Genomic DNA, 23,278 nt, shown 5'->3' on the forward strand with positions numbered 1-23,278 from the left:
TTGTTTGCCTGAAAGTGAATAAACAGTGACTGCAGCCTTTGGGAAACAAGGGTGATATTTTTCTTGTACCTAATACTTCTGCCCTAGCTTCTCTGTGTGTCTTTTGTCCTACACACTCATGATTCTTCTCGTCCTTACACATCCTCTTTATGGCACAGTCAGCTTTCATTCCCCGCCTTCTCTCTCAATTAACTAGTAGAGAAATCTCCCATGTTTTTCCTAGATGGTTGTCAACACATCCAACTTCAAGTTCTTACTTTTTTTTATCCCTGAAGTCCTCCTTGCTAATGTGTGTGTTGTGGCTCCCTCTTACAGTCTGGAGACTGGACTGCCAGTAATTCTTTGCAACACGTGTTAAATAGGCTTCCCACTTAGATGAAACAGCAGCAGAGCTGAGATAACTCTGTTAAAGAAGGCATATAGATAAGAATAATGTAACTCACCATGTAACTTCCTATGTTCTAATATATCCTGCTAGGTATTTTTGAAGACTGACAGTGAATTAGTTTTCTAATGTTATGTCTAATACTGCCCTGAAGCAATAAAACTGTTTTCTTCAAGGGAGTTTATTTCTCTCTCTTATGCTTGCCCCCCCCCCCCCTTTTTTTTTCTTTCCTTCCTGTTTTTTCTTTTCCCTTTTTTTTTTTTTAACTTTTTCTTTTCTCTTCCCTTTTTTCGTTTTGTTTTTTTTTGTTTGTTTGTTTGTTTGGTTTTTAATTTCTTTTGGTGGTAGTAGTAGTAGTAATAGTAGTCAAGAAACACAGACTTGTCAGCCCTGCTTTGGAATCACATCATATGTCAGGGGGTGACAGGTTGTACTGCTGAATCATATATTGCTGCTGATGTTTGTGCCTCCATGCTGAGGCGATGACATTGTAGCCTCTTTGTATGGCTAAAAGGTGCCAGGAGCAAAGCAGGTTGCAGGCGTAAGACAAGGGTTTCAGTCACTGAAATGCCCAGCACATGCATCTTCTGCTGAGCTCAGTAGAGTTTGCAAGTGTTCTGCTCCTGGAAAAGAAGATACCAGGCCTTGAGTGGCTAAGGAGAAAGTGACACCTCAATTATGCTAGTGGTTTTCCTTAAAAACTACTTAATCCGAATATTGTAGCATCTCTGTGGTTTTAAAAAGAACCCCAGAACTTTAGCACTGGTTTCTTAAGACTAAGTATTATCTTTGTGTTCTGACACGAGCAGTAACATAACTAAGCGTTCAGTGGAATGGGAAGTGTTTTGGAATGAAAAATACACAATGAGAAGAAATTTCAAAGTAACCTCTTTTGAAACAGTAGTACATTGATTTTTGCTTTTGATGGAAACTTCATTTCCTTTAAATGCTTCAAAACTCAAAGAAGCAGCTTTAGTTAAGATGGTTTAGTTCTGGATTCTTGAGTGTCAGAATTCTTTACCATAACCTTACAGTGCTCCTGAAAATGGATTTGTCTGACTTGTGCCGAGTCCAGAGTTTGCAGGGAGGAGGTTAACTTACAACATCAGCACAAGTGCATTCTTCTACAACATACTTAGAAACTTACAACCATTATTGCCTGTGTGGAGGTTATGGACTTAAATGTTTCTGGTCATCTCATGATCTTTATGTTTTTCCCTTTTCAATTGATTAATTACAGCTGAGCTGGGAGAGTGTGAGCACCCAGAGCACACACCAGAACTTGTGTCTGAATTCAGGTTTGCACCAAACCAGACCGAAGCAATGGAATTTGACATTTTTCAGAAGTGGAAAGAGTGCAGGTAGGGTACCTGTGTGGGAGTGGAGTCTCTAGCAACAGGAGGTTTTCTTCTAAAGTCAGATATGTCCGCAAGAACGCCTTCAATAGATGTGAAACAGTGACAATGTTTGTCAGATGAAAAGTATTGTAAACAGACTTTGAGCCCTCCCCTCCCTTAGAAATGGCAAGTGGTAATTTAGGGAAGGTTGGTGGGTGAGCTTTAATTCTTTTCATTTTCGTTTAGATAATTTCATAACAGGTTAAGCAGTCAGGTCTTTTTGCTGTTTATGCTGGAAATTGTTCTCTTTCTCCTTCTGTCACACATACGCACACAAAGTTTTGTATTCAGGGTAATAGTAAATTCTTTTTCATGTCTTTTGTTAGTAAGTATAATAGATTTTGGTGATTCTGTCTTACCTGTGCTTTCAGCCGTATTGTCAATTTGAGACCTTTTTCAATTTTCATCCCTCTGATTTGCTTTTCATTTGGAGGGAAAAGGGTAAAAACATAAGATAAGCTTGAAATATCATTCAGTGTCATTAAGATTGGGGTCCTGAAGAAAAAGATTAGGGGAAAAAAATTTAAAAGATTTTAAATTGACAAAAATTTCATACCATAAAGTATAAATAAATCTTATGTTCTTAGGGGAAAGAGTCCAGCACAGGCTGAATTGTGCTACTTGAACAAAGCTAAATGGCTAGAAATGTATGGTGTAGATATGCATGTAGTTAAGGTAAGATCCATGTGATTCTTTATTAATGTGGGGTCCCTCAGGTGTGGGTCAGCCCCTCAGGGATATCCTTGTGGTGGTGTGGGTTGCTCCATGGCCCATGGTCCCTCAGAAGCACCTCCCTCCTGCAGGGCTTCTCCCAAGAATGTGTCTGTAGCACACATGTCCCCCAGAGTATCCCTTTCCACATGCCTTTTCCCATGTCCCTTGATTTTTAACCTCTTTGTCTCCTTCCCCTGGCAGCTACTGCTTGCCCTTCAACATAGGTGAGCTGAGGTGTGGGCTCCCCTGGGTGCAGTACCAGTGTGGGGCTGTTTCCATGGGCATTAGAGCCATCTGGGGCAGCACATAGCCCTCTCCCATGCAGGGCACCCTGCAGCCTTTTGTTGCCAAAACCTGCTAGTTTGCACCCAGTACAAATGTATATTCTCCTGCTCTGTAATGTTAAAAAAATATGCAAACCTATTGATTTTGAGATACTACTCTAGTCAGATTTACTCTCCTAATGGCATATTGATTATTGATTCTGTGCTTGCTCGCAGGGAAGAGATGGTTGTGAATACGCTCTTGGACTGACACCAACAGGCATATTGATCTTTGAAGGAGCCAACAAAATAGGCTTATTCTTTTGGTAATCTGTTTTTGTGTTATGTTCCTTTCTGCTAAAATGCTGCAATGTCTCTCCTTTGCATAGTGGCATCTTGACTATACTTTGTAATGTAGATTGAGTCTGCAAGGTTGAAACATCAAGGTTAAATCTGAAGGTAGATTGGCTTGGTTAGAAATACCACTTTCAAGTCACAGAGTCAGCTAGGTTGGAAAAGACCTTTAAGATCAAGTCCAGCCATTACCCCAGGACTGCCAAGTCCATCAATAAACCGTGTCACTGAGCACCTCATCTACACAGTTTGAGTGCTCCCAGGAGCAGTGATTCCACCACTTCCCTAGGCAACCTGTTCCAATGCCTGACCAACCCTGTCTGTGAAGAAATCGTTCCTAATATCCAATCTAAACCTCTCCTGGCACAGCTTGAGGCTGTTACCTCTTGTCCTGTGGCTTATTACCTGGGAGAAGAGACCAGCCACCTTCTCTCTCCATCCTCCTTTTAGGTAGTTGTAGAGAGCGATAAGGTCCCCCCTGAGCCTTTTCTTCTCCTGACTAAATATAAAACATCTGTTGTAAAATATTAACATTTCCAGGAAATAAAACTTTCACTGCAGTTCCTGAAGTGTTCCAGAATTTCATATCCCTCATACATTTTGGGGAACGGTCCTATATTACAGAATGACATTTTCATGTTAATTTTCTTTTTGCTTTTTTGTGTTTAGGCCTAAAATCACAAAAATGGACTTTAAAAAGAGCAAGCTAACGCTTGTGGTTGTAGAAGATGATGAACAGGTAACTTTCTTCCCTTAATTAGGCCTGATCCAACAGAGTGTGGTGTGTGCTCAGGCTGGTAAGAATAAAAGAGAGGTTCAGCACACTGTTGGCCCAGGCTGTATTTCTCCTACCAAGGATAATAACTAATATCATGCATGCCAACTTCCGAAGCTTTTGTTTCTGCATTTAGGGCAGAGAGCAAGAGCACACATTTGTTTTCCGGTTAGACAGTGCCAAAACGTGCAAACATTTGTGGAAGTGTGCAGTGGAACACCATGCTTTCTTCAGATTGCGAGCCCCAGCAAATAGCAAATCTAATAGGTCTGACTTCATAAGGCTGGGATCACGCTTCAGATTCAGGTATTTAGCAAAGTAACAGCAATACATTTGAGTTTATACAAAGCAGCAAAAGGCAGTGGTAAACTTTGTTTTTTCCTGTATTTGAAGTGGGAGGACAGAGTATCAAGCAACACATGGGACAAGGTTACGCAGAACTAGTACATTTGAAAGGAGGCCCAGCAAGCGATACCCTTCTCGAAGGCATTCAACTTTTAAGGGTAAGTGTTTGTACATGTGCTCACTGAACTGGTCATGCAGGTGTCCTGTTATTGTATAAATGTCATATTAAAATAGTAAAATCTGTACCACAGTATAAAAAGAAAAAACATGTCAGATCACCTAAAAAATCAGGATGTACATGTGTGGTTTTTTTTCTCTGAAGTAGAGTCCATGGTTCGTATCTGCTGGTTTTAATCTCTGTCTGCACTCAATTCTTCCATCCCAAATCTATGGACAGGGAGGTACCTATGGTTTCTTTTGTTGCTCCAGTGAGCAGGAAAGAAAAGTTGCATCACACTCAATGAAGGAAAGCATGTAACATTTTCTTTGAAGAAGCACATTTGTTCTGTAGAGTAGAGCAGCATCCAAAAGCCTTGCTGACTTGCTTACCTAGCCAGACAGCAGTCTCATGCAGTTTTTGCTGCTTTCCTGACTGTGATGGCTTGTTATTCACCTATCCAGACTCTGACCTTAAATAGCTTTCTCTGGGACTTGAAATGTGCTGAATTTTAATGGAATGACAAGGAACTGATTTCCCTTGTGGTTTCTGTCATTTTTCCTTCAGAAGTGAAACTGAGATTTCCATTCCTTGTAAAAAAACTGAGGAAGGAGCAGTGCAAGACAACTGCCTCTAAATTCTGTATTACTTGGGGTTGAGGCTGTAGTTGCTGTAGGATGCAACCACGACAGTGACCTACATTCTCTAAGGATGTCTTTGCATTCCGTTGCATTCCTAGAATATGAACCTCAGTGCCATGAGAAATCCTTGTGATATTATGGGTGCGCACTTTTATTTCTCATGTACAGGGGGGAAAGGGTAGCAAGCAGGCATCCTTCCTAGGGGCTGTAACCTCCTCCTCCCACCTTTAGTACCCTCAGTTTTTTATGGCAGTGCAAATTCATTAAATTTGTGAGATACTGTTATGCGATACATGATAATCAGTTATATGGTAAGTGGGGGTGATTTCATAAGTGGAAGTATGGATTATTGCAATTTTATTTTTACAGTACCAGCATCTGTCAGACCTACAGTTTATACGTTGTGTCTCAGTACTTGTGCACTTATGTCTGGGAGGTGGGGGGGAAGAGTGAAAGTATGGCTTATGCTTGGTTTAGTTCTCTGTGCATAGCAGCCAGGCAGAACTGTCTTTGTCAGAAGACAAACCCCCAGATGATCTCCCTCCAGAGTGCTCAGCGACATGATTTAAGTTAATGCCAAAACTGCCTTTAGATGGCTGACTCCTTACCTAGTAGCAACCCACAAGCATTGGATTCTGTCCTAGCTCAGTCTCTTTGAGACTTCTACAGTGCCTCCTGAAGTTTATCATCCACTTTCTGTATTCAGCAGGGGCTTGGATTTTCAGCTGTATCACTCAGCAGTTTTTCAGTGCTCTTGAAATATATGCTGTTTGTCAGGAAAAAAATTATCTATCCCAGTTACTCAGCTGCCTTTTTCACTGTTCTTTCCAGCCTGTCCAAAGCACAAGCCAAGACCTTGTTGCTCAGGGTTGCTCGGTGCCTTCCTGTATTCCCAACTGATGGGCTTTTTTGGCTACTGTCATTCACTGTAATAAGACACAGGCTATTACCAGCCTCAGGAATACTCTGGCTTCAGTAAGATGCAAAATTCCTGCGAGGAGTTGCTTCAGATTTTCAAGGAACTCAGTGTTACTGACATGGTAGCTACAGCAAAGTGGAGAAGTAGCATCCTGGTTGTGCAGAACTTGATCTGCACATTTTTTTATGGGCTTTGCCTCTTGCAGAAACAGGGGCTTGTGCCTGCCTCATACTCATGTACTCACACTGGAATGGTACAAAGCACAGGGCGGTAGTTGTGATTGATGCATTTGTGAAAATATGTCTTTATGAGGATTGGCTTAAACTGTAGTATAACATCCCAATCACAATAGCTGCAGAATGACTGATACTTCATACAACTTAAGACTTTTTGTTTTATTTCTTTTTAAGCAAACAATCCTGTGAAAGCAGCACAACTGTGGTGAGTGCTCAAGTTCTCTCTATTGCTGTTGTCAGGCAAAAAGGATTCTGAAGACCATGTCTGCATTAGGATTTGTTAAATTCTGTGGTGTGGGATGAATGAATTGCTTTGGGATCTCTCATTATACCGCACCAGATTCTTCTTGGGGACTGCCTGTGAGACTTTAAGTACTTTCATTTTTTTAGTTTTCTTTTGGTGTTTGAGATCAGACTAAAGTAAAACATATTTCCTTTCTGCTCATTGCTATTGAGCTAACTTATCTAGCATTGTTTGTTCCTGCTTCACAAACGTAAAATGAAGAAAAAAAAATGCACCCCTTTTTCTTGCACTCTATTTTCTGTAGTGTATATTAGAATAAAATATTGGTGTCCTTATGAATACTAATTTTACTTCACTGTAATACCTCCCTGAAGAATAGAACCCTGAACTATAGGAAATGTTGGCATAGATGTATTGATTATATAAAAGCTAATTTTCTTCCTCCCTTAGTGCTAAAAATACTCCTGAAGTCCATAACTACCAGGTAAGAGATAACAATTGTTGAGAATATTGTCATTTTATTATTTAGAAGTAAATTTTTTTGCTCTCTATAATTACCACAGCTGTTTTGCTTCCGTTTCCTTACTCTGGGGTGGGATTCTCTGAAGAGGTTCAGAAATTAACAGCATCACATTGGGAGTTACAGGGAAAGTGGAGGGACTCTTCCCTATTCCCCTGTGTTCTTGGATGCTCTGCAAGCTGAATACACTTCATTTGCCACACTCTTTTCCCTTCCCTTTCTGTGAAATCACAGGTTAAAGCCCTTGAGACAGTGAATATGATAGACCCCAGGAGACTGCTCTGTGAGCAAGCTTTTGTCTAGGACAGCCTCTCACTGGATGATCCCTGCCAACAAACTCAGTTTCAATTATCTGCCCCATCACAACACTTAAGGAGTTCATTGCTGGTCAAATGCTTGTTTGTTGGTTTGTTGTTTGTTTTTTAACAAGCTCCTTCATACACTTCAGGGAAAAACCTTGCCCAGTTTTCATTTATGATACTAGCAGTCATTGCTACCAAGAAAGCAGGCTGTGCTTTCATCCAAACTGAGTGTGTGCATCAGAACTTAGTCTTTATACTTGTTTTTATTAAAAGCCTCACTAGTGATTTTGTTTCACTGTTTCTCCTCAAGATCCCGTGGATATGAGAGAGTAACACTGTCACCAAAGATAACTGACCTTCTGAAGACGGCTATTATTCTTGTAACCTTTCTCACTCTCCACCTTTTATTAAAGCTGACATTCTTTTGATGTGCTTTCTATGAGAAGCTCTATATGTGCCAGGTTGTCTCGCAAATAGAAAGGCAATTTTTTTTGCATTTTCCCATGAGTGTGGCCTAACAAGAAAGCTCATCACCAAGAAGTCTCATATGTTTAATGGCATGGGAGAAGGTCTGAAACAGGGGGTTCCTAGGGCCCCCAGGGAGCATGTTCCTCATGGCCCCAGGAAAATAAAAAGTAAATGTTAGTAGGTAGTTTTTATATGATTTCATTCACTGGGTTCAATGTTTTCACTTGCAGCCCCCGTATCATCCTAATATACTTCCTGCTCAGCCACACTGGCATCCACATACACCTGTGAATGTAAGGTAAGCAATCTTCAGTTTGTGAATGAGATGATTACTTCTTTTGTTATCTTAATCTGTTGGCATGAAGCTTTGGTGGATGTACTGGGCAGTTTTCTGCACATGAAAAGCAAAGAAGTTAGACTTACGTGACATAGAGGCAGTATTAAATAACTTCTATTTAGATTTTGCTTTGGAGTGGCCTAAGCTCCTTGATGGATTAATTTTTCCTTGATTTTTAATTCCGAACTTGAAATACAACTTCAGTGTATTTCTGTAGAGAGTATGTATGTTGGATGGGAAGGTGCTCAGTAGCATCAATAAAACTATTTGTAATTTGATCAGTATTTAACTGTCTAAGACAAAGAAGAAACTAATTTTAGGGTAAGATTAAGTTATGAGTGGACAGATTCTCGCATTGCAGCACTTTTTCTCACCTTTTACAGAAATGTATGTGGAAAAATAGCATGTATGTGGAACAATGTATCAAGCACTTTGCAGATAATTAGTGAAATTACGTTATGGAGTTTTGGGAACTGTTTCACAAAAATACTCCTATATGTGGTTTGTGCTATCTTCTTGCATACTTTTTATTTTGTAACTAGTAAGGAGAAAAATTCTGTGAAAATAAATTTTGGAAGAAATTCAGTCTGAGTTAGAAGCAGCTTGGTGGAATGCACAGTGAAGGCATGCACCTGCTGGTAGATATGTGTCTGTGCATGTACATGTGATAAAAAGCAGCTGCTATTTCATCCTAATACAAATTAACCTTTTTAGGCTACTCAGTGGTTTAGACAAATAATCACTCTTGACTGAAAAATACCAATACCCTAATCTTCATTCCTATTCATCTTACATTTTTCTCTCTATATGTAAAATGGTTGAAAAGACAATTTAGTCCAAGTTTGAGTCTTGACAATGCAGGAAAAGGCAAATATGTTATTAGAAATACTTACTAGGCAGAGAAGCAGACATACTCGTTTTCATCTAAAAATTCCTAGCGTAGAGCAGTAAAGCAGCTACGAAATTTTTGCTGCAAACAGAAGACTTTAAATTGGGTAATTAACTTTGCCTGTGCTTCATGTTCAGGATTCTTCCTGTTCAGGGTTTGTTTGTCCTTCTAATTGTGCATGGTTTAAAATGTAGAATTTCACATTACAGAAGAGTGATTGCAGAGAGGTTAATGATTTTATCAATCATTTTGAGGTTTTGCTGAATTTTTTCTGAAGATTTCTTCACTTAGGATACAAGTCAGTAACATTTTATAGCCAAATAGTTCACCCTGGAGCAGAGTGATATTGAAACAAGCACAGTAATGTATTGTAACGTGTGTAGACATTCTCCCCTTCAGCCCCTCCACTGCCTGGGCAAAAATAAAGGTCAATGAAATATGAACAATGGCTTTTTTATAGCTAGGCTTGTAAGGCTAAAAAACATACTTAAGAGCTCAGTCATGCAAGCTTGGTGGAAAAGGTGCTCAGTTTTTTTGTCCCAGTCAGGTAGAAGCATTTAAATATGTGGTTAAAGCAGAAGCTTTAAGTTATTCTAACTTGGGGTCAGAGTGGAAGGGTTGGATGTTTAACATTCTGGATAGCTTGATTTGAGAAAGCTTAATCCATTCAATTATGAACTTCAGAACAAATCACAGATTCATGACATTCTTTCTTTCTGCTGGGCATGCAGATAGAATGGGCCAATGGCTGAAATGGAAATACATGTGCAATATATGTTGTTATATATGGGGTTTTTTGTTGATTGATTTGTGAAATATGTGGAATTGTGTCTGTCGTGTTAGTAAGATCCTTTCAGTGAAATTATTTATTTGCAGTTAACTTAATATTCAGTCTTCTGAGAAAATTCATTCCAGTTAACATTTGTCATTATATAACGTTAGGATATCTAAAAAAAGGTAAACTCTAAACCTGCATGTATATCTGCTATCATAACAAACAACAAACATTACCAGAATAAGAAGTGCAACTGCAGTTTGGTAATAAGGGAATCCCAAGTACTGTGGCTTCCTACATATTGTTCAGATTTTGTTTAGTTAGTTATTTATCCCAGCACACACACACGCACACAAATGATTAGGAGGCACTGTAGGAGTGGTTGAGGTTGATATCTCCAAGCAGCAATAAATAATGAACAAATAAGGGAAAAAATATTTTTCCTCTTAGTACTTCGTGCTAGTTTCACCACAGTCACAGATAAATACTGGTACTTACTATGGACTCTTAACAAAATGCGACTGTGTAGCTCACAGGCTGCCTCTGTGTGATTAACTGCATCAGTGCTGAGTGAGGAGCAATATCTACAGAAGAGCAATTTTTATTCTTAGTAGAATGTTTTTTTAAACTTTTTAGACCTTAGGGATATATTTTCATGAGCTCAACTTTTTGCATGATACGGTTTATTTTACTAGATTGTTGTTAGCATTTAGTTTTCCTATAGCCTCCTCCTCCCGCCCCGCCATCCCTCTGAGATTCAGGAGCAGTGATGCACGACACTTGTCTATAAGACTTGAAAACAGAAGGTTTTTAAGGACTGAGCTCTGATTCAAAGCCTTTTGAAATCAGCTAAAAGATTCCCATTGCTTCAGTGGCTTCTGCATCAGGCCTGTAGGTCTGTCAGCAATTCTCTCCCTTGCTGTTAGCTACCGATCCCACTATATGCACGCTTAGCACTTGCTGGATGAACTCATGTAGCTGTATAGCACTCATAAGTTTACTTCCATCTCTCACTAACCAATAACTGTGCAAATGGTACAGGCCACCCTATCATGATGACAGGCCATATTGGAAACCCCCCACAAGTGGAGAGGACAGCAATTTACGATATATCCAGGAACAGAACCAGAAGAATTTAGGAGGCGTCCAAAGCATGGTGTACCAAGATAAACTCATGACGACACTCTGAAAAACAGCCATCTTCATTTCACCTGCCATCTCAGACGATCATTGCATTCCATGGTCCTTGTCTGTCTGCAGTACGTTCAAAGTGTATTGTGCATAATGTGTGTGTCTTTGTATGTACATCCATCCTTGTTTAGTGTTCATGGACATCCTTGGGAAAAGTATTTTCCATATCTTTGTAAAAAAAAAATCTTGAAAAACCTTTTGTGAAAGCTGGTGAGAATTTCCAGTGCCCCAAGACCAGAAATATTTCTGGGGATTTACATTCCACCATACTTTGGAATCTGTGACACTCTGCCTGCTGGTGAAGATCAGCCATTTGTGCCTTAGTTATTTTATATCATCTTGGGGTTTTTTGAGTCAAATTAATAGGTGAAGTTTGCATGTCAACTACAAAGTTTCTCAAATAGGAGTTTGGAGGGAGGGAAAAACAGAATTCGCACTGGCAATCAAACCGGCTTGTGGACCACCAACAAAGGGAGCCTGCTGAGGTAGTCATAGGTTTGGGTATCTTTTGCTTTTAATCTTTTGTGTTCTGCGGCAAAAATAGAGGTGCTTGCCTAACTTAAAAACAAGTCTGGAGAAAGAACACTATCACAAACTTCATGGAGTGTGTATATTCCTTTTTTGGCTTACTGATTATATTGATAGCATTCCCCAAAACCATACCTGCTGCTATAAAGGCAAGAATGTTAAAAATGGATCCTTGCTGAAAGGGTGCTGCTGTCTTCTTATTTGTAATGTGATTATGGAAATGAACTATACAATCACATAAAACTACCTACTGATAACTTCTCTGAGTGGATTCAGAAACACAGCTCATAATGGGTACACTTCAAGATGAGGACAATCTGGTGAAATAACTCTGTTTTATAAAGTTAGATGTTTGCAAAGTTGAATGTACATTTTACAAACCTAGGTCTTTAAATAGGCTTGGCTGGTATTTTGATCACTTGCCGATTATTTTTTTTTATCGTATTTTTAAACTGGAAATCATAGTGCCATGTTCACTTGTGCATCTCTTTTAATTAGGCCTTGCCTCTGTGGTCTGTCTGAAGTTGTTGGAATAAATCTTCATTTGGGATATTTTAAAAATGAAGTAGTTTTTTACTTGATTTTGATAAATACACGTTTATAAATGGCTATAACTGAATTTGTTTTCACAGCAAATTTGATAGTGTTTAACTTTTTGTGAAATATATTTGTTTACAAATGCTGTCTTTTAATATTTGTTTTGATCTTTCCTGTTTGTGCTAAGTACAAATAAAAACTTTCAATCTTGTTCTGGTTATGATGCATTATTTAATTTTGAAGGATATGGGGGGAGGGTGGGTAGATATGATAGAGCTTATGCTTGTACCTGTTTTGCCCTGGAATCAGTAATGTTATGCTGGATCAGCATTTTCAGTGCAGTCTGTAGAGGGGAAATCAATGAAGCAATTGTGCCAGTAAGATGTGTTGATGCCAGGGTAAGGCCTGAGGTGGGTAATCACAGAGGCTGAATTCAGTTTCCCTAGTCTGCTTTTCCTGTGTTTCAGCAGTGGCTTATGTGGGGAAGGAAGGAAGGAAGAGAAACTTTGCTGGCGCTGTTGGAGCCTAGCTTAGCTGCCACTCTGAATGCCCTCTGGAGGAGGCTTTTTTTTTTTCCTTGAATACACACATTAAAGTGGAGCATTGTTGCTTCGTGATTCACACTCCTACGTTCGTAATACAGTATTGTTCTTGTCGTATAACTGCATTGGCTTCTCTGTGGTCTGTTGTCAGTGTTTCTTCTTATCATGTGCTGTTATCTGTGGTTTGGCTTATTGCTAAAGGTGCACTGAATGAGAGATCTCCCTGACAGATGTCAAGAAAAGACAGCACAAGGCCTAACTGATACTTGAGTATTAAAATGCCGCATTCAGGAGTCTGCCCACTGGTGAAGAACAACCTGCGGGACTCGTGTGTTCTGCAGTTTGTGTGTGGCACCTCAAGGGAAGCACTTGTTACTCTGCTTCTCTGGAAGAGGAGCTCATACACTCTGCACTGTCATTTTTTCATCCCACATCCTACTTGCTGTGTGCAGAAGTCTCTGTACTAGCAAAATCACTGAGCAGTCAGATAGGTAAGAAGAGATCAATTTCTCTGTCCTTCCTCGCTCTAGTCTTAGTTGGCTTCTTGCAGCAAATGGGCTGGGATACAGTTGGGAAGAGGAGGAGTATATCTACCTGCTTCTTCTCTGACCCCAGCACTGCTATGTGCAGTAAGCCTGTGCAGCTTACCATACCTGAGCAAAGGTGGATATGGATAGTATCCATCTGAACAGGGTAATACAAATAAGTTGTTTTAAATTTGAAAGCACACTGGGTTTTCTAAAATTAGCACACTTATTACTGACAAAGTATTGTTTCTAACAGGTGACTAATACAGGCTTAGTGGTGTTAGGATTCTTAAGTTTTGTCTTTGAAGCAATGTAGAGCACTGCAGGTGAAAACCAGATTACGTGGGGAGAGAGGAGAAAGGTGGAAAATGTTTGGTTAACTCCACTGTTAAATGTAGTAGCACCTTTTGTTTAGAAGTCAAAACACTGGGGAAGTCCTGGCAATATAAATTGATACTGCATCCTAAATTCATGCTGCTACAGGGAGGCATTGGTGTTTATAGATGCACAAACTCAATACCAGGGACTTAAGAGCCACGGTATGTGAGTGTTTATATGTTATATTGAGTGATTTTTAACTGGGAATTACTCATGAGAAAGTGCCAGACAGTTTACCAAAGAGAATGTTATGCAGTCATGCTGGATACAGGAAACTCAACACACGTGTTCTAAATACACAGGGAAGTTGGTTTTGTTTTAAAAAACGACCTTCAGACTGCTTGAAGGAGGTACCTACCACCTTCTGAAACCAAAGGAAGCACATTCTCAGCGTACCTGTTGAACCCTGTGTGCAAACTTTCTCCATCCCATTCTGAAGTGTGTTCATTGTGCATGGTTGATACTGTCTTTTTACAAGTCCAGCACACACTTGGAAACCCTTCTGTAATCTGATTACAGGTAATAAACTCTATCCTCGCAATGGGATGGAGGGTGTTATTAGTCATCTGGGTAATTACACTGATCTGAAGTCTAGCGTGTAATCGGCAGCATTCTTCCACTCGCTGGAGAGTTGCTTCATACTTCTTGGTTGAGGGTATCTTCTGATGGTCTCTCTGCATACCTTCCTCCTGCATTCAGTGAAGCTGGAAACCAATTCTTCCCCAGCAGAGCTCAGGCCTAGCTCTCCACTCCGTAGATTCAGATTTACTGGGGAGTTACTTTTGCTCTGTAATAACTCTGTAATCGTGTGACCTGTCCCCAAGATCTGTTAGGGGAATCAGAAAGGTGGCAATACCACTTCTGTAACTTGGGCTGAAATGTGTTGCTCTTCAGTCCCAACCAGACCCTGGCATGCAGACTGATGACTAGTATTGAGTACTGAAATACAACACCGAAAGTGATGGCACTTTTGGTTAATTGTTTTAGTGTGGGCTTTTTCTTTAATTTTCAGCTATTTTTCGCTGACGTGAGTCACAAGCAAAGTGAACAAAGGGATTGGGTTTTGTAATGCATTTCCAAAGCTGGCAGCAGGGGATTGCACGCTTCAGGAGAAGAATTGACAAGTCCTTCCAGACCCTTTAATCAGTGAACCCACATGCAGATTGACCAAAACGAGGATTGCTTTCTCACATTGTGGATGGGAACAAAGCATATATTACAGCCTTTTGATGTAAAATGCCTTCCTTCTGGATGAGTGTTGCAGAAGATGCCTTCAGCCTACAACAGAAAGAGTGTTAGAGCTTGCAAGTAATTTTGAGAATGGAACTTGAGCTGCTGGCAAAGAATGAGCTGGGAAATGCCTAAGATGGGGAAGAGTGAAACTGAGTATATCACTTGCTCCTCAGGCATTGAAGTTGGCTGGATGGAGCCCTCTGAGAGGGAAGAGGAAGACAATTCCACACCACAATTATCTGTTTTCAGAGGAGGTTTTCCACAAGTCATTCCGGTTGGGTATCGAGCAGGCTGGCTAGCTCAAAGAAGAGAAGTTTTGACACTCATCCATCCAACCTGACATACCAGATCTCTCAAAAGACTGTTGGTGATGAGTGGTTTTCCTCATGCTATGTGAAGGAGAACCAAGGACATTGAGGGATGCTGTCATTGTAGCATTGCTAATGGTAGCCAAAGAGACTGTTGGAACCAGAGTTGCTGTAGATCAGGTAGCATTAATGGATATAAAGTAGGAACTGTATGTTTTCTAAATTGATCTCAGATTGTGTGCCGAGGGCTGATCCACCGCGACCCTGCCTTTTTTTGTCAAGACTGTGCAAGTCCTGACAAAATCTGCTTTGAGAGCCAGCTTGAACTAGCATTTTGCTGGTCAGGCCTCTGCACCCTAGCCAAACTTGTGCTGCGGTGTGAGGATCAAGGTTTTGAGCTGTTTCAGAATAAATACTTTTCTCTATAGTCATACTGCAATGCTTAGAAAAATACCATGTGCTTGTGCATGCTCCCTAGTTTTAGTGTCAAGGGGCCTGCAGGAAAACCAGTCATCCTTGCTCAGCTGGCACCACACATGTAGAAAGATGAAGCTTTTGGACAAAACCAGTGCTAGTCAAAGTAGATAAGAAATAACGCGTAAAGGGATGGACCACGCTTTTCTACCTGCCTCTTGCAGTACATTGCAAAGCAGCCTGTGGAAATGATGAAGACCTTGTTTGGCTTCACTTGTTTTCCATGTACTGTTTGTTGTTCCTTGAAGTGCTTGGCCAAATCGGCTTCCTTTCTGATTATATGTGCTGTTGCTTTTGTTGCTGCTGCGTCGCAAAGAACAGGTGAAAACTTGAATCAGCTGGAGACCTCCCTTGATATGAGTCACTTTCAGTAATAAAGCTTCTGCAGACTAAATGCTGCTCTCAACTGCTAATGACTGTTTCATGACTCCTTTAAAGCAAAACAACTTACTTTCAAACAGTCGGTTGCACAAGCATTAATCTAGATTTAGTTTATGAAGTTCACAAGTCGAGCCTCTCTGTGCACTGCCCACTGCGTGTATTAGTAGGTGCATGCTACAGAAAATGCAAGCATGTCTGTAATAACTTTCATACTGCTTTTAATTTCTGAATGCATTATACCTCCAATTTTGAACAGGAGGAAAAAGTATTGTTTTTTTATTTATTTTTTCTTTTTTAATCTGTATTTCCCATCCACATTTCCTAAAGATGGTGGTGGTGTTTTAATTGTTTTTTTCAGATACAATCTTGGCAGTCTTGGCACACAGATTGATGAAGATGAGAAGTTCCACCAGCCTGATATCTTAGACCCAGTGTTACTTCTTTGGTTTGTGTTTCTGGAATACTGGCTTTCTCTTAACTCTGTGGGGCTGCTTTTGGTTTGGTGGCATCTTCTCTTCCATGATCTGTTGCATGTGTCTTCCAGAAGAAATCTAGTTTGTTTTCTCTCTAGCAGAAGCAGCATTTATGATGACTGTTTTAGTCATCACACCTTCTGAGAACTGAGAAATATGCCAATTTAAAACTAAGATAGACGTTAAGCTAAGGCTATTGGGGAACCAGTGGAAATGCCCTTCGGGTTCTGTTTTCAAGTTGCCACCGCAATTACATTTCCACTTTGGATTTATTTTTTTTTTGGTACTTTCTGTCTTTTTAGTTTGTAATAGGCTTGGTTTTTCCTTTCCCCTTTTTCTTCTTCCTACTTTCTAGCACTAGTGATACGACCTTCAACTTTCAACTATCAAACAGCAAAACCTGCAGCTCATCATATCAAAGGTGAAGATGTATTGGATTAAGCAAGAAAAGATGTTTCATTACAGGAACAGTTTGGAAAAACATGGAGTTCCTGCCTTAATGATGTCATATGTTGGTGGATTATAAAAAAAGAAATGCTTTTTTTTTGAATGAGCCAGTGAAAAATATCTTTTACTTTCTGTGCCCTGAAGAAAATGAAAGAAACGTCCATACTTAATTAGTAGTAGGAAGCACTGATCTAATACAATTAAACTCCATATAAGAAGCTAATTATTTATAAATTACTTTTTTTTCCTCACTAAACCTGTAACAGTCTGTGCTGGAATTATAACCACAGTGGTTTCCTTGCCATTATTAATTTCTGCAGTTTTGAGAACCTTAGAGAAGTAGAAATACAAAGCACTAATAAGTCTCCAGTGCTCTCTAAATTGTATATTGAGGTAGCAATGAGCTGAGTAGCTAAACAGATAACACAGTGGCTGTGTTTTGTTTCGTCTGCAGGGGCCAAGCCCCTGAGTTTTGAGGCCTCACTGGCAGACAGCAGGGCCAGCATGGTTGTGTCCTCGAGCCAAGTCTTTCTCATCAGTAGGTGTGCAGGAATCAGACAGGAAGGAAAAGCTCAGGATAGAAATGGACCAGGGAAACAAAAGGGTTTATGAGAAGCAGAGCTTTACATTGGAATGTGCAATGGGAGGAACTGGAAAAGAAAAAACAATGAAGTCTGCTAGAGACCATGGGAATGGAGAAGAGGAATGAAGGAGGCAACAGAGCTTTGAGAGTTCAGCGTCTGTGTCTTCAGCACCTGAAACTCACTGAATCAATAATCAAGGCTGATCTGAAGCAAGGCATCAAGGAACTTGAATGTAAAACTGGATGCTGCTTCTCTATCAAAAGTTTGAGCCCAGGAGGGAGCCTTTTCTTATCATTCATTTTCAGATTCTACTGTTGTATTTAATGTGTCTCTCTCATTCCCCATTTCTGACTTTAAAAAATGTCTGAAAATCACTTCTAAGATGTGAACAGTTTCTTGCTGTAACTCAGGTGAGTTGCCCAACTGTTGCAGTGAAAGCAGAGATGGGACAAGTTGCAGATTTGTGAATAAGAAACACTTTGCTGTGCTGAATGATTGACTTTTGTCTTACCTGTTCATGCTGCCTTCTGAGCAGCTAACTGGCTTCACTGGTAGCATGTTAAAAGGGCAAAAACCTATAACCTAAGCTGAAGTCACTGGTGTGGCACTATTGTCAGGTATGTTCAGGTAGGCATGCTGGGCTTTAAAGTTACAGCCAATTACTGAAATTCAGAAGACCATGTATTTATTTGTAGGGCATTAGCAATATTCAGAATTTAGATAATTTAGAAGTATGAAACTTCTACAGTTTGATTAATTCCTTTAAAAACATGGGTTTTTTTCCAGATACTTTAGCTTTGCAGGGACAAAGACTGAAAGGAGATTTTTGTAGGATGGGAGCTTATTGTTAAGGGAAGCCAAATCCAGTGAACTGGCTTTAAAGCTAACCTTCCTGATCTGCAAAATGTGAGGCTGCTGTAGTTCCTGGTTTCTAAGCTCAGCCTGTAGAGGTGGTTAGCATGTATTCCGGAGATGTAAATGCACGTAGAGCACACATTCATCCAGCCACACGGACAAAATGGGTGGAGATGAGTGCCTTTACCAGCAGACACATATAGCAGCACACAAGCCTAGCGCAGCGCTGAGAGTTCAGTCCTGTCTGCATACACCCCCAGAGAAAATTGGAGAACAGTTAAGAAGATAGCTTAGACTACAGTTGAACCCAGCTTGACCAGCCAAGCATGCTGACCAGCAGCTTGCTTATGGGTGGCCTGTTCTTCCCTGATGCATACCAGGAAGAACATTCACTTCCTTTATCTCCTCAGAGTTATCCCTGCTTTTTCCCCTGCATTGCTCCCCATTCTGTAAGTCCAAGCCCAAATTTCCTAAGGCTACCTAGGTAGTTTGGCCCTCATGGGGTGTTACTGTTATGGGTTCCTAAGTAGTGCTGGCCTTGGATGGTTGTTCTCACCAAAAATGTCCTTGATACTCCCCTTTAGTGCTCTTTGTCCATTTCTTACGTAGCTCTCCTGCGAAATCGGGCAATCCTTCAGGGCATGCTCTGTAACATTTATTAGGTGCTTACGCTTTCATCTGTTATATCCAGCAGCAATTTCTATCACATCCCATGGTTTCTTATGTTCTCCTTTATTAGCTAAGCCTCAGGCCCATGCCTGCATCTCTGTTTACATGCTTTGGCAGGTATGTGATATTGAGGAAAGGAGAAAGATAGGGATGTGCTTAGCTCACAGGACCTGAGTTACCTGGTGGGTTAAGTGGTACGAAAGGCTGTAGCATGGTTAACAGCCCAAGATCAGCTACAGGCTGTCTCGGTGGCCTCGCTTGGTTTGCTCCTGTTTTAACCTGAGTTATCTTTCTCCAAGCTTTTTTGTTTCCCAATGACAGGCATACGTTGTCTGCCTGTGACTGAAAGGGGAAAGCAGCACTGACTTAGGGGAGGATTTAATCTGTTTTAGGAAATTTTCTCTCTGCTTTTCAGAGTTTTTCTCATCTGCAAGGACATCGGGGACAATGAAATTTTTTGACAGGTGATTAAATAGAATTAGCTAGCATTATGATTAATTAAAACCATTTGTAAACGAAGAAAAGCAAGTTTAGTTCCTCCTGGGCATATTTTGTGAGACCGTTTTGCAAGGCAGCATGTTTTGGACGATCTTTATGTAGAGAAGGTGAAATCTGCGAGGACAATGGCTTTGTCGAGCCAGGATTTGTTTCTCGGTATTTTATTAGATCATGCTTTGCCGCAGGCTCTGTTCTTCTTGTGGAGAATTCCAGATTCGTCCTGCTTCAAAACTCGGTTCAGCACCCTGTACTGCAGGAAGCTGCTGCTTTTCTTTCCTACATGAGAAATTCTCCCTGCCTCTGTCACCATTTCTGAACACTTATTTCCGCATGGCCATTTTCTCTTTCTTTCCAAGGTTAGGTTGTCTGTCTGGGAGAAGACTGCTGGCTGCCCACTCCGCTTTCTTGAGGTATCCCTAGGAATGGATGAGAACTGCTGATTACCCCTGGCAGCAGGGAGAGGCAGCTGAAACACATATTCCCAGGCCTTCCCTAAAGGAAGCAAATGGGCCAGCTCTGGTCATCTGGTGGTGTCAGAGCATGGAAACGTAACAGCTCAGCTTCAGTTACACTTCTCGCAGTTTAGGAAGCCAGTTCTGGCCAGCAGAGGGGTCTTGGCTATGTAGTGTGGAGAGAAAAAATGGCATAGGTTTGCTTTTAGTGATCCAAGTCCTCCTTAGGAACTCATTGCTTTTATGTGTCCCAGTCCTTGGCTGCAAAAACGAAACTTCATCCTCTCTCTTTTATAAGCAGTCTTCCTGCTATGGTCTGCATTCCCTTCTTACATAAGTGAACTGGCTGCTGGCTCTTCTCAGTCTTTTGCCTCAATCCGATGGTTGTGGCTATTAATTAATTCTCACACAGAATACCACCCTCCTATCCCCTTGTTTCCTCTTCATTCCTCTCCACAGGGAAATTTCCCGAGTATGTGAATTCCTAGGCTCTCTGTGTTACCTTGTGTCCTTTAGCAACACAAAGGTGTGTGAGAGATTCTAAACGCATTTAAAGCAAGTTTGGCTAAAAGTTCGGTTGGGGTTGTTTGGGTGGTTTAAGCTTCTTTTGAAGTATGGGAATAAACCCAGAGTCTTCCCTCCCTTAAAGGGTGAGACTAAGCACAAAAATGAATGTTTGGCTTAACATAGCTGTTGAATCTCATCCCCCAGCTGCCACATTGAAGCTTCACATGCAGTGGTTGCTTTCTTTAGACTTCTGAGAGTCTCTCCAATCACACACATTGATGTGTACACATACACGTTAACACATACTTTAGCCGTTTCACTGATAGCCATTTGGGAGCACACCTAACACCCATTTTGATGTTGGAGAAGGTATCGTTATGATATGGTGGTGGGTGAAATATCTCCTATTAGGGAATGATACAGTTGCAAGGAGCCTCCCAGTGCATTCAGCAGGAAGCCTGTTGTGTGGATTTGAGCTGCTGAAAGCAGCACAAATCACCATGAGGCTTGCTCTGAGCTGCGGATGAAGGAGGATTGAGAGGGGTTGTGAAGATGTTTGTGTAAAGCTTGAGGGTTTCTAAATATCAGAAAATTGCAGTGGTTTGGTGCAGAAGCAGTGTTCAAAGCAAAGAATAGAGGTGGGTATGGTGATTGTGGAAGGTTATTTATCACAACCAGACCTAGAAGCCTGGGATGTTTTTTAAACCACTGTTCAGCTACAGCAGGGAGGGTCTAAACTCAATGCAGAGCCATCCAAGAGGAGCAGTAGTTAGAGCCTGCTTTCTGCTGTTGCCCCACCAGAAGGGGAGAGAAGAGAGCCCCACCATTTGTTCTCCAAGTGTAACTTCAGGCAGGTGGGAGGTGCATGCAGGAAGTGTTCAAGAAGGGGATATGGACAGGGTGCAGGAGTAAGCCATCTCTGGGATGCAGGTGGAAGATGTTTATGCAGGGCTACACAGTTATGTTCTACAGGACAGGAGAATGAGAATGGCAGTTGGGAGGATGGCATGGAAAGGCAATTACTTTGTCTAAAAAATCTCTTGTCACTCACAGGTTACACCAAAATGGGAAGTCTTCTCACCCCAGGCCTGTTGTGGCTGAGAGAAAAGTCCTGAATGGGTTATGATCTTAGCAGATGAGAAAGTTTAGGACACAGCTCAGGAGGGATTATATGTTTGTGCTGGTAGGGGTAATCTGCTTCATAGCTGAGGCTGTGGGGAGTGAAAACCTGGCCAGTTTAAAAAGGGATCTGGTGTTCTTCGGGATCAGAAGATGAACATGAATCCATGACCCCAGGCTATTTAGGAAACAGTAAATGTCGAAGTTCCAGTGCATAAACAGGATCAGGTCCCACAGGACATGGGAAGCAACCCTTCCTCTTCGCAATGTACTTACAAAGCCCCAGCTGAAATGGGGTACCCAGCTCTGAGCACCACATACTGGAGCAGGAGCCAGTTGGGCAGATGGGGATGACAAGATGTATCAGAGCTGTAGGAAATGTGTGACCTGTGAGGGATGATTGAAGAAATCAGAGCTCTTCAGACTCTGAAGCGAGATGTGAAGAGCCTTTTACAAAAACACTGGTCTGTAGCAAGAAATAACCTGTTCACTGTGTCTGTGATGGATGAGAGAGGAAATAGCAGGCTTAAATTGCAGTAAAAGAGACAGGATAAGCAAAGTAAGTGTAGGCATGGCGAGACACTGAAATTGACTGTGCAGGGAGGTCATGGAGTCTCTGCTAGTGAAGGTGTTGAAGGCTCAGTTCAGCCAATAAGTTAGGGTAACATTGGCCTGCTTAGTTTGGTTTTTAGGTGAAAGGTGGATAATTCAGACCTTCAAACACCTTTTTGTTCCTCATTTTTCTATGATCTCTTAACACTTGTACACTAGACATACTCTGGGGAGGCAGTAGATAGCTGGAGCATAGGAAATACAAGACTGTCAATTGAAAATAGCTATTAAAGCAAAGGGCAAGGAGTATAAAATTAGGGTAAAGGACTAGTAATGTAAGGTGAATGTAATGAAATGTAAAAGAACATGGAAAAATTAGTCAGAAAATGCATATTATTTGCCCTGTTCCTCAAAATGCTGCGTTTTTTGGTCAGAAGAAAGTAATTAAGGGAGGTTGAGGCTAAAGGCAATACAAAGTGTCTTGTGAACTTTCAGTGGCTTTTTGAAGGTTCAGCCTTTGGTAACAGAATCCTAAGGAGTGCTTTGCCAGCAGGAGGAACAGAAAAAGAAGAAATGTTTTCTTCCTTTACATAATAGCCTGTGCGGCCGTGCCTCATATTCCTTAAAGGACAGGGGTTGGTTGTACAGGGAGCAGAGCTGGAGTTTGTTGGGAAAAATACACAGGTTAAGGATAGAGGAAACCTGCAGGACAGCCAATTGCTATTAAAAGGTAAAACAAAGGTGTAGCACTGACATACTAGGAGGGCCAAAAGACAAATACAAGAGGTAAGATGAAAAGTGATAACTGTCTTATGTATGCATATAATCTGAGAGCATTACTTAATGTCTAGGGAGCAAGTATGAAAACCTAGAGGATTTAGGATGCAGTCAGAAAGTTGGTTCATTGAAAGCTGTGATTTATTTGCATCAGTGGTTTGGGGAGAGTGCATGAGCATGTTACCTTTTCAGGTAAGTCAGAAGCAAGCAATAGAAAGAAAAGTTAATGGCAAAAAGATGCTTTGAGGGGAAAATCTCAAGTCTCTAGATTTAAGACAGTGGAAGCACAGAAAAATAAGTGAAAACCAGATATGATGTATGATAATAATGATGTAGCAAGAAATAACCCTTGTAGAAACTGCACTAAGATGTCCAATGTGCCCCTAAATTATATCATCCATCTGAAGTGCAAGAGTTGACTGACTCCTGAGGTGAGTTTGCCTCAATATCTGTTAGCTGCTCTCAGCCGTGGAAGAGTACAGATGACTGCATCTTTTTAAATGGGCCAGAAGTTTCCATATGGGA

General features: G+C 40.9%; 1 protein-coding gene across 1 annotated transcript in view; it reads left to right on the forward strand.

Moving 5' to 3' along the window:
• LOC130606548 (band 4.1-like protein 4B) overlaps nt 1–11,288 on the forward strand; it is an 83,208-nt gene extending 71,920 nt beyond the window's left edge. The window contains exons 7-16 of the mRNA XM_057423011.1: nt 1,626–1,746; nt 2,370–2,457; nt 2,997–3,085; nt 3,783–3,852; nt 4,025–4,194; nt 4,282–4,391; nt 6,361–6,391; nt 6,881–6,914; nt 7,951–8,018; nt 10,763–11,288. Coding sequence (XP_057278994.1) covers nt 1,626–1,746; nt 2,370–2,457; nt 2,997–3,085; nt 3,783–3,852; nt 4,025–4,194; nt 4,282–4,391; nt 6,361–6,391; nt 6,881–6,914; nt 7,951–8,018; nt 10,763–10,910 — 929 coding nt within the window. The 3' untranslated portion in view covers nt 10,911–11,288. The remainder of the gene's footprint in view (nt 1–1,625; nt 1,747–2,369; nt 2,458–2,996; nt 3,086–3,782; nt 3,853–4,024; nt 4,195–4,281; nt 4,392–6,360; nt 6,392–6,880; nt 6,915–7,950; nt 8,019–10,762) is intronic.
• Nucleotides 11,289–23,278: the final 11,990 nt, after the last annotated feature.

The sequence above is a fragment of the Pezoporus wallicus genome, unplaced genomic scaffold (genome assembly GCF_028554395.1).
Source record: "Pezoporus wallicus isolate ANWC-B61680 ecotype Strahan unplaced genomic scaffold, APGP_CSIRO_Pwel_v1 contig_749, whole genome shotgun sequence".
In the NCBI taxonomy this organism is placed as follows: domain Eukaryota; kingdom Metazoa; phylum Chordata; class Aves; order Psittaciformes; family Psittacidae; genus Pezoporus; species Pezoporus wallicus.